The 11,576-nt window shown below is 46.9% G+C and overlaps 1 protein-coding gene across 1 annotated transcript in view; it reads right to left on the reverse strand.

Annotated features, from left to right (window-relative positions):
* Positions 1-10,955, reverse strand: part of LOC102941465 (complement receptor type 1) — a 195,833-nt gene extending 184,878 nt beyond the window's left edge. The window contains exons 1-4 of the mRNA XM_043533800.1: positions 10,795-10,955; positions 5,683-5,871; positions 2,900-3,088; positions 1,771-1,870 (exon numbers count right to left, since the gene is read on the reverse strand). Coding sequence (XP_043389735.1) covers positions 1,771-1,870; positions 2,900-3,088; positions 5,683-5,871; positions 10,795-10,876 — 560 coding nt within the window. The 5' untranslated portion in view covers positions 10,877-10,955. The remainder of the gene's footprint in view (positions 1-1,770; positions 1,871-2,899; positions 3,089-5,682; positions 5,872-10,794) is intronic.
* Between the last annotated feature and the right edge of the window lie 621 nt (positions 10,956-11,576).

Consider the following 11,576-nt stretch of genomic DNA (forward strand, 5'->3'; position numbering starts at 1 on the left):
AAAGAGGTTTGCGCTTGCAGAGTAAGAGGCTGCGTCACACCTCCCTCGCTCCAATCTGCAGAACAGTGTTCCGGATGTGTGCTTTTGCCATTCTACCCCTTTGATTACAGCCCCAGCTAAACGGGGAGAAAAGTACTCAAAGGGTATCTCTGTCACTCTGGAAGTCAGTAGCTCAGTCTGTTTAGTGCCATCATTCCTCTTCCTATTTTAACTCTGCTCTTCTACCAAAGAGTTGCCAACAGTCCACACCCAAGACCCACTTAGCTAGACCGCTAGCTAATGCTTGCACAGGAAGTACGGTACTGCATACTGGCAATGCAGTCACTTAGCCTTCACTACTTCTTTTAACACTACAGGCTAAAGGTTGTGGCCTTATTTATTTGGGAAAGAGGTTTAGAGAAACAGATGAGAGGTGCCCCTAGTAAAGCTGGTCTCTGCAGGGTCTTTCACCAGTCTGCTGAAACGGCAGGGGCTAACAAGGATAGACATGAACATCATTTGTGGCCAGGTGGCTACTGCTTTTCTTCCAACTTAGAACATTACATGCAAAGGCCTCTTGTGCTGGCAGAAACAACAGGGCGAGAAGACAGCTGCCCAAAGGCTGTCCCGCTGCTGCCACTCTTTCAAAACCTGAACGTCTCAATGTCCAAACCTCATCAGCCCACTTAAACCCAAAGTTTTCGTTGGCGGACACAATTCCAAGGTGTGCAGCTCCTGTGCGCTTCTGCACAGGAAAATGTGAAGTATCACAACAAATGGCTTGGACATTCTTGTGGGTACAACTCAGATGCAGTATTGCCTAGAGGAAAAACCACCGGACTGGGACTCGGGAAACTTGGATTCCATTCTCATTTCTGCCTCTGTCCTGTGGGTGACCTTGGGAAGTCACTTCCCCTCTGCGCTTCAGTTTCCCCATCTGTAAAATGGGGTAAACAATACTGCCCTCCTTTGTAAAGTGATTTGATATCTGATAACAGCTAGTTGGTATTACATCACCTGAGAAGTAGGCCGATAGCTCAGCTACAGGAAAAGGCATTCTCCTTGTCTCCCAATCTCTGTGGGGTTTGAAGACAGAGAATCATAGGACTGGAAGGAACCTCGAGAGGTTTTCTAGTCCAGTCTCCTGCACTCAGGCAGGACTAAGTATTATCCAGACCATCCCGGACAGACGTTTGTCTAACCTGCTCTTAAAAATCTCCGCTGACAGAGATTCCACAACTTCCCTAGGCAAATTATTCCATAACCAGCCCCTCCCAATCATTCTAATCCCGGCACAGGGATCTAAACCTTGCTGCCTGCACATACCACCAAAATGGGTGACACAGTGAAAAACAAAATGATATATTAATTAAAACGAAGACATCCATGCTCATGCCATGTGCTTCCCTGTTGAATTACTCTGATGTCCAGAAAGTACCCGCACAATCCAATGAAACTAGAATCCAATCACATATTATGGTAGTTTTTTCCAACAGCAGCTTGAACAAATTGAAGCACACCCCATGATACCGTAGCTGCACCTGCTTCCTCCCAACTTAATCTTTCAACTGGAGGACTGAGGGATCATAATCCACACCTGGCCAAATTCAGCTTGAAGGTTATACTTTTTAAATAGAGCCCTGAAGCCAGGACAGCAGATATGTAGCACTTGCTCAGATTATGTTTTTAAATTAGATCGGAATTTCTATTATTAATTTTCCACTGTTCCCCAGTAGCTCTACACCAAACTAAGCTCTGTGAATTACTCAGCACCGGTTGCCCAAAACTCACCCGTCATCACAATTTATGTTGACTTTTGCACCATACAGGTCATTTGTTACATCAACAGCTCTGCCATGCTCTGGTCCTTTTGGAACACCACAAGATTTCCCTAGCACAGAACGAGATCACTATTAGCACGTTATGTTGCTTCAACAAACTTTTAACATACTTAGAAGAGACTATGGCTGGGGTGGCCAAACTGTGGCTCGCAAGCCGCACGTGGCTCTTTTACAGTTAAAGTGCAGCTCACGGAGCCCTCCTACCATATTGGGGGGGTGGGACCTTTGCCTTGGGGCAGGGTGGTGGGTTAGGGGCTACTGCCCAGCAGAGAGGAGATCTCAGGGCTTCAGCAGGAGCGGGGTGAAGCCCCGAGCCCCAGCAGACGCCTCCTGCTCCAGCGCTTGAACGTCTGAAGATTGTTGTATGCGGCTCGAAGGGTCAGTAAGTTTGGCCACCCGTGGACTGTGGCAATGGCAGACTCACAGTCCAGTTAGTTCACTCTCCTGGGTTTTGCAGGGAATACAACAGAGACAGACTCAATATAGGCAGCTTTGCCAAAACTTACGGTATTCTTGACAATGCGGGCCATCTGTCATTTAAGTTTTGATATGTATTTTGGTATTTGAACAGCTTTGCCATACATATAGTTATTAAATATTGTATTTATTTTTTAATACGGTGATTCCGTTTGGTTGAACTGTGTGCTGAATGAGTGGTGTCTGAGGCTAGAGTTTTTAAATGTGTGAACTTTTAGAAATGACAAAAATAATACGAATATTCTCCTTCACATATAGTTTCCAGGGATACTGTGCTCACCATTTTTAAATGGATATTTACCACAGTAGGATATTAACTTTACTGCATTATTTGTGATTTCCGATTGCTGCTGGGAAGCGCAATGAAAAGCTTAACTACTGCAAACGCTGTCTACTGTTCAATAGTACTCACTATGCTTTCTCTCTCCATTTAAAGCTTCATTTAAATTTAGCATCAAAACCTGACAAAAAAGTTTCTCCAAACTAAAATTGACAAGCCGGTGCTGAAATGTGAACCAGCTGTTTAACACAAAACACTCCTGTCTGCTCACAGAGGGCCACTCGCTCAATGGAGAGAGAAAAGTGACCAAAAAGACACCCACCTCTACAGAACTCAGGGCTTTCTGACCATGTTAAATTCTCAAGACAAGTAATGACAGGTGTCAGTTCGGTCCTCTCATATCCTGGACGACAGACATAACGCACAGTGGACCCCCTAGGATGGTAATTCTTCCTCTCATCTTCCTTACTTAAGGCAGCAGATTTTAACCTTGGGGGGGCACCACAGTCATCTAACCAAAAAAAAAAAAGACACAGGGTCTGAAAGATTTAGCTATGAAGATAGGCATCAAAATTGTACTTTTAGCTTTCTATTTATATATAAACACACACACACACACGTTTTTAAAAAACCTTCGCCAAAAGTTTATGATTTAGAGGTAGTGTGACCAGATGTCTCGTTCTTAAAGGGACAGTCCCTTTTTTAGGGACTTTTTCTTACGTAGGTGCCTACCACCCTCCACCCCCGTCCCGTTTGTTCAGAGTTGCTATCTGGTAGCCCTATTTAAAGGCAGTAGCAGCTATTACAGTACAGCTACGGAACAGCATCTGAGCATTAGAGCAGGACGCTTTACAAAATATGTACGGGAAGGGAGATTTTTTTTACAATTATTTTTAAGGAAGAGAGGCAAGTAACTTGGACAAAGTTAACTGGGTGCTGCTCCAAGCAGCGGGTGATACAAACTAAGGAGTAAAAGAGAAAAGGAAGGAGCTAAGAGAGAGAAAGGCATTGGTAGATTAAAGCATGTAGAAAGAGAAAGACAGATTTCCCCCCTGCACCTCATCTCCAATTCTAACTGAACATTCTGTTTACAACCACAGTGGTCCTCTTCAGCTTGAACCTTGTGACCTTCCCCGGGCTGTGTCCATCCTCTCCACTTTATTGAAGTCTCACACAATTCACAGGACCTCTACTCCACCCCATTCTCCTTGACCTCTTTGTGCCTTGGACACCATCAAGCATTTCTACTTCTTTTAATCCCATCATCTACTGGCTTTTGTCACTCTATCCTCTCATGGTTTTTCTCCTGACTCTTCCATCTCGTACTTTCCGGTCTAATACAGTGGATCCTCCAACTCTCCCCCACCCCTGCCCCATCAGCAAGGATCTGCCAGGATTCTCTCCTCAGCCCACCCTCTTTTCCTTCTGCATCCTGTCTTCGGGATCTGATATGTTCTCTCAGCTTTGGATGCGATCGTCATATTGACAACTCACAAAACTCCCGTTTGGATTCCCTGCCAGTAGCTTAAACTGCACATGGCAAAAACAGAGCTTGTGTTCCCTTGCAAATCTTTCCTTCTCCACGTCCTCAGTCGCCACCGATTGAACAAAATCATCCTCCTCTCAGCTGCTCATGCCTGTAATCTGGGCATTAGTTTTGACTCAGCCCTTTCTATGGACCCTCATGTCCCGGCTGTATCCAAATCTTGCCATTTTCCCTTCTTAAATTCCCCAAGATCCAGCTTTTCTCAGTCCAGACTGCCAAAGCTCTCGTCCAGGCCCTTATATTCTTCTCTATGGACTTGGCTTTTTTTCAGATTATGTAAACCCCTATTCTCTGCATCCCTCCATCAGGACTCCCTTCTTTACCACATCAAAAATAAGCTTTGTGTCCTCTCTTTCAAAGCACATCTCCTCACAGCCCTGTCTTACCTACCAGAGGACTCATCTTGTCATGTCAACTACCAGCTGAGATCTACCAGCATACCCAACCATCGCCTCTTCAGCCACTTCTAAAGAACCTCCAGGCTTTCTTCCATAGCCGCTATTTTGACCTCTTAAAAAAAAACCCTATTTTTGCTATAGTGCCTGTAGAACCCCGCTATTTTATACAAGCCAGAAACGAGGCCAGCCACACTGCAAGCACAGCTAATCTACATGAAAACAGGCTGCCCTCCCTCCCAACCACCTTCACCCATTTGTTTCATCCATTTGTTGCATCTTCTTGTTAATCTGGATTTAGAGTTCTTTAGGGCAGTGGTTTTCAAACTTTTTTTCTGGCGAGCCAGTTAAGAAAATTGTTGATGCCTGCGCCCCAACGGAGCTGGGGTTGAGGGGTGTGGTAGGGGCTTAGGGCTGGGGCAGAGGGTTGGGGTGCGTGGGTGAGGGCTGCAGGGCTCTGGGCTGTGGCTGGGAATGAGGGGTTTGGGGTGCAGGAATAGCCACATTTCGGGGGGCCTCAGGGCTGGGGAAGGGGATTGGGGCACAGGCTTATCTGGGGCAGCTCCCTGTCAGCGGTGCAGCAGGGATGCTAAGGCAGGCTTCCTGCCTATCCTGGAACCGTGAAACGTTCTGTGCCCCGGAAGCGGCCAGCAGCAGGTCCGGCTCCTAGGCGGAGGCGCGCAAGCAGCTCTGTGCAGCTCTCACCTGCAGGCACCGCCCCCCTGGCTACCATTGGCCAGGACCTTTATGCAATATAGTAATATATGTGGTACTATTCAGCTATATCATTTCTGAAACAGCTTTATTTCATATATGCCAGGTGATGCAGCAAAACTGTATGAGCATCCCGAGGATGGAGGCATCCCCACCTATTTCTGTGAAGTTAAAACTCAAATATAAAATTATTTCCCATTCCTGTCAATCTTATTCGCACATTTCGGAACCAAGGACAAGTCGTCTCACTGATGGATGTTCCCAGGCTGCTTTGCAACAAGATTATTGAATAAGCAGGTTAACTGTATATTGTCACTGATCCAGCAAGGAACTTGAAACTAGTTATTAAAGCTAATTTTGAGTAGACCTATTCAGTGGGGGAAAGTCTGACATTTCCACCAGCGAAAGGTGGCCCGAGCAAATTTGTTCCAGAGAAAATAAAATACTTACGATCACAAAACTCTCCAATGCTCGACCACTCTGAGTTTGGAAGGCAAACTACAGTGTCTGACTTTCCAGGGATTTTAACACAGCCATCAACGCACTTGTATGTCACTTCTGCGTTGATAGGGAAGCCCTCTGCGTGATTAGTATCATGGGGGATGGCACGACGGAGCCTTGGCAGGGTCCCACACAGACCTATCAGAAAAATATAAGAACATACTCTCATTTCAATAGGAAAGATATTGATGTTAAATAATTTCACCTAGCTGCCTTTGTTGAAAAGGATCCTGACATGCCTTAGATGCTACAGGGACCTGCCACAGGTCAGTGAGCCCCGCTGTAGGGGGTTCCTCAGGTTTTCCTGTGGTCTATGAGCACAGATGAGCTTCATACAGCCAGGGGTTTAAACTAAAGGCATGTCTTCACTGCTGTGCTAGGTCAAGTTATTAAGACAGGAATTAGCCTAGGGAGAGCAACCACGCTGCAGAAGAATGGTGGAGGTGCAGAGAGTAATTGGATTAGCAGCACAGAGTAGCTGAGTCCCCACTGCATGACTTCTCCCGCCTAAGCAACTCTCAAGCTCCCACCCACACTCCAAGTGGGCCCGCTAGTGGGCCAAGCCAAGCTGGAGAGATTCGTCCCTTAAACAAAAGCTTCTTTTGACCACCATGAATCCTATGCTCAGAGCTAGAATGGACATTTCTCCCCCTTACAATCACCAGTTTTATTTGGGTTTTTTTTCAGGGGTGCCTGGGATTGTTTTCAGCCTAGACACTGTATAAAAAGGAATTTTGCAAAAGAAAAGATCATCAGTTCACTCATCTGACTGTTCTGAAAATCATGTAAACAGCCAGGCTACTCCCTGAAGATGCCGCAAGATGACTAGAGTGACTTTTACAGTGTTAGTATCTGACAAAACAGGCTAAAAGAAGACAGGCCCAAATCCCAGAATTGCTCCTTCTCTCTCTCCTACAAATATTTCAAAGCTCTGCCTCCTACACACAAGTGAAAGTACCACTGAACAACATAGCTATGACAAACAAGAAAAAATGCAAATAATTTTACTCATTTAGTTTTCCTTAATATTTCTGAGATTCTACAGTGCGAGATGTCCACGTCCATGAGGTGTACTGCCCTTGTAGCCATACCACCAATTAATTCTTTGAACTGTAAACAATCGATTCCTGCGCAGAACAGCGAGCATTACAGTACAGTTTTAGAGATGGATAATCTTTGGCCCAGTTAACATGCCTGGAGTGCCATTCACAATAGGAGATCCCCTGACACATTGCCATCTCACTAAACCAAATGCGAACAAGCTCTGGTCTCCCCCAATCCCAAAAGCCATCCTCTGATCCCACCAATCCCTTCAACTATTGCCCCATATCCCTTCCTCCCTTCCCTTCTAACATAATTGAACATGATGTTGTGAAGGCCAAAAGTATAACTGAGTTGAAAAGAGAATTAATTAAGTTCATGGAGGACAGGTCCATCAATGGCTATTAGCCAAGATGGTCAGGGGCGCAATCACATGCTCTGGGTATCCTTAAACCTCTGCCTGCCAGATTCTGGCACTGGACAACAGGGGAGGTACCACTCTGTAACTGCCCTGTTTTGTCTCCTGCAGCGGAAACACAGCGGGTCCAGTGTTTTCCTCAGGAATTGAAATGGGGGTTTGTTTTTTTTCAAATTTGGGGGGGGGGGTCAGGGCCGATGAGGGGTGAGACCATGAGGGTGAAGGTGGGCTGTATGGCACCATAGGAAAAACTGAAAAAATGTTTCATGACCATTTTATTAGATTTAACTCATGTTTTAAAATCAATCCCACAAATTAAAGCTGGCTACTCAAGCCTTCTATGATGCACTACATCTACATCCTTCTTGGTTTCTTGTTATAATTTTGCACAACTCTGTTAATGAACTTCTTGAACGCAATGCGTTCATCTGTGGTGGCTTCTCGTGTGTCTGGTACTTCCATTCCTTCAATTGATATGCTCACTAGTTCACTCACATGATCAGGCAGAAGGCGACTTCTTTCAGAACACAAAATTATATTCAATGATGAAAAAGAACGCTCAACTACAGCTGTTGTGACTTGGAATAGCAAGAGGTGAATTCCTACTTCTTTCATCCCAGGAAACACAGCACGAAGATCAGATCGAGCCACTAGTGATGATAAAAAAGAAGTTGAGTCAAATCTTCATTCATTCGTCGTATGATATTCCACTCTGTGTTCAAATTCTCTATTCTGTCCTGATCCCATGGCAGCCCCATTGCTGGTAGTGCCTCACTCCCTCAAGTGTTGGTGTTTTATAGGACAGTGATCTGTAAAAGCTACGGAGAGGTTGAGTAGAATCTACAAGTCGTTGTTGTAGATTTTTAAGAATCAAGTCTGTGTACTTTTTCAGTTAACTTAAACACTTCTTGTACTCTTCACTTAAGGATTCAATATAAATGCCTCCATTAGTCAACTTGTGGACTGAAGTCTTTGCGTCTTCCAGTATTTTTTCCAATGGATACCTCTGATTGATCCAAATGTAGCTTCTATAGCTGGACAAAGATCTACTACTGTTGTAGCAGATGCCTGGATGGCATTATTTAAATGACCCAAGTGGTTTCAACAGTAGACTTACAAGAGAGAGAATGGCAATAGTCTTCTCTGAACATAGTAGCAAAAGTAATGCACCAGCCTCACTACTTAGATCCATCCCATCTTGGTAGATACTTTCCAAAGCCAGTAATAACGGCTGGAGTAATTTTAAGACAACAGCCAAGGCTCGCTCATGAGAAAACCAGAGGGTTTTCCCAGGTTGGACTAATTTGAACTTCAGTCCCAGTGTATCTTCTATATTTTCCAAGATATTCAGTCTTTTTGGACTCTTGCTGAAAAAAGAATATAATGAAGACATTAAATTTATAGCTTTTTAAATGTCTTTTGAAGAGTCTGCAGCTCGTACTAGCACTATTTGAAGTAGATGGCCTCTGCAGTGTGTATAGGAGAGATTAGGGTTACACTTTTCTCTGAGCAAAGCTTGTACTCCACCATGTTTTCCAGAGAAGTTTGCAGCTCCATCAAATGCACAAGCAGCCATCTGCTTGGGGTCCAACTGACAAGCATTTAACTCTTCTAAGATGTGGGTTGTCACAGATGCAGCCGATGTGTCTTCAATAACTTGAACATCTTGAAATGCATCTACTGGCCAACCAGTGACATCAAGATAACATACACAATGACTTAATACTTGATGCCCATTTACATCGGTGCATTCATCAGCCATGTATGCAAATTTTTTGAATGTGGTTCAGTTTTTCAACTGTTGAATCTTTCACCAGATGCTTCTAGCCAGTCAGTTGAGTTTCTTGCAGAAAGACAGTGAGCATTTGCTCGTCTTGTTCGGAACCAGTGTTCAACTTCAGGATGAACAAGTGACAATGCACTTAACACTGGCCTCCAGTTTGTAGCGTGTGGTATCTCTTGCTTAAATTGAAAATATGATGCCACAGCCATGTTTGTTCGCATGAACTGTGTTGCGTCTCCAGCATTTTTAACAGTCTCATTAACGTTCACCGGTGTTGTCCTTGGTCAGTGGGGACTCAGAGTTCAGAGGTGCTTTCACATGATTCACCTCCCACGTGGGGGGGAAGAAGGCACCTTGCTCATTCCCGCAGCTGCTCACTGTTCGCTCTGGCCACTGTTGTTCGTTGTGCCACCGTTCACTCCATTGCTTTGTGGCCAATGGCCCTGCACCGTCACCTTCTGCTGCTGTGACCTCTGCGAGTGGGTCTCTTGCGGTTCCACCGGGCTCTCAGTGATTTCATCTGAGCTCTCAGTGGGGGAACCTCGGTGCTAGTGCAGACTGGGCCGTCTCTTCCGCAGAAACACAGTCCCACAGCTGGTCTATGTACTTAGACCGATTATCACTGATCTCAGTTCCAGTGGTCACTTAACAAAACAAAAGACTCTCTATGGAGCCTAATCAGCTCTGTCTTTAAACAGTGGAGGGGGCAGGTCAAATCATACTTGTGACTCAGGCGGACCATCAAGCAAAACACCTGTCCCCACCCCCTCTCTATGCCCTCAATCAGCACAAGCTAAGTACAGTTCTACTGCCCTTTACTCATACAATAAGAACAACAACATTTCATTACACCCCCCCCAAGTGATTTGTAACCCAACCCCAGCCAAAATCTATCACTTGGGCAACACAGCTCTGTTTGCTGGATACCTAGGTACATTAGGTGTGAGTGTCAATACAATCTGGTCCTGAAGCCTTTCCCCCAGCCCCTAGCTCACCACTAGCTGTCAGGGAGAGCTCATTGAGACTTTACTTACAAATCATCATTCGAAATTATTAAGTTGGCCAACATCACCGAAGTGAATGCACTGACACGGTCTTAAAAAAAACCCCAACACCTGTAAAAGGAAGCTAGTCTATGTTCACACGTCTCAAATCTATTAAGAAAAGGAGTACTTGTTGCACCTTAGAGACTAACCAATTTATTTGAGCTTGAGCTTTCGTGAGCTACAGCTCACTTCATCGGATGCTGTAGCTCACGAAAGCTTATGCTCAAATATATTGGTTAGTCTCTAAGGTGCCACAAGTCCGCCTTTTCTTTTTGCGAATACAGACTAACACGGCTGCTACTCTGAAACCTCAAATCTATTATACTTCTTCAGATACACATATTTTACCATACACTTTATGTGCTTTTAAAGGGTGTATTAATATTTCAATTTCCATTCAAATTTCCAAACACGCACTAAACTAGCAACACTGCATGTAACTAGTTCACAAAATGCGGGGGGCGGGGCAATTCAGGGGGTGTGCAGAGAAATCCCTGAGTGGGTCTCTGGCAGCGGGAACGCCCGCACCGACGGGCCAAGCCCGCTGAGCTGCCCGCTCCCACCGGGAGCCCCGGCCCCGGCCGTCCGGCGCCCGCTCGCTGCCCAGGGGGCCCCGACTAGCCCGGCAGCCAGTGGGGCGGTGCCCCCTCGGGCGGGGCTGGCTGCCTCCAGCTCCGCACCCCGCACAGCCAGTGCGGGGCAGCAGCAGGTCCCCGCCCGCCGGCCCCGCGCAGCCCGGGGCACCGCCCGCTGCTGGGGCCGCCGCGACTCACCGCGAGCCCCGGGCAGGGGCAGGAGCATCAGCAGCGCCAGGAGCCCCCGGGCGCCGGGCCGGCAGCGCGGAGCCGAGACCATGGCGGGGCTGGCAGCGGAGGCTCAGGGGCGCGACCGCTCGCTCCGGCTCCCCCAGCACCGTCGGGCTCGGAGCGGGAGGGACAGCGAGGGCTGGGAGCAGGGGCGTGGCCAGGAGGGATGGGGCGGGGCCTGAGGAGTGGGAGCGGGGCTCCTGTCACTGCTTTGTGCCCAGGTGCAGTCCGGGGAGCAAGCGCTGGGGTCGGGGTCAGGGTCAGGGGCAGGGGAGAAGAGGCTGGGCTGGGCCCTGAGTTATTGGTTCCCCCCAGGGATCAGCATTGAGCCTGTGTCCCCAGAGGCAGGGGACCAGCTCGCCCCTCTGCACGTGTATCTTTGTGGGTGCAGCCCTGGGCACATTACACGGAGGGGCAGCTGCTCAGGGAACCACCCACCACATCTAACCCTCGGTTGCTTTTGTGCATTAGGGTGTAAAATTGAAACATTTAAAGCCCTCCCCCGGTCTCCCTTCCAGTCTGTATCCCTGAGTGCAACAGCCCTCCCCGGCCCTGCTGCCAGGAGCGGGGTTCCTACACTGGCCAGAGCTGTTTCTTTCAAAAGATATAAAACCCCATTGGTGTACTAACCTAACTCTGTTCACTTTTTTTCCTTTTGTGAAGAAGCTGTACCTCACCGTTATTACATTAGACCAAAAACAACTTCCTCTTTCTTTGATCTAAACTCAACCATCAGGCATGATGCATTT

This window comes from Chelonia mydas, chromosome 21, assembly GCF_015237465.2.
Source record: "Chelonia mydas isolate rCheMyd1 chromosome 21, rCheMyd1.pri.v2, whole genome shotgun sequence".
In the NCBI taxonomy this organism is placed as follows: domain Eukaryota; kingdom Metazoa; phylum Chordata; order Testudines; family Cheloniidae; genus Chelonia; species Chelonia mydas.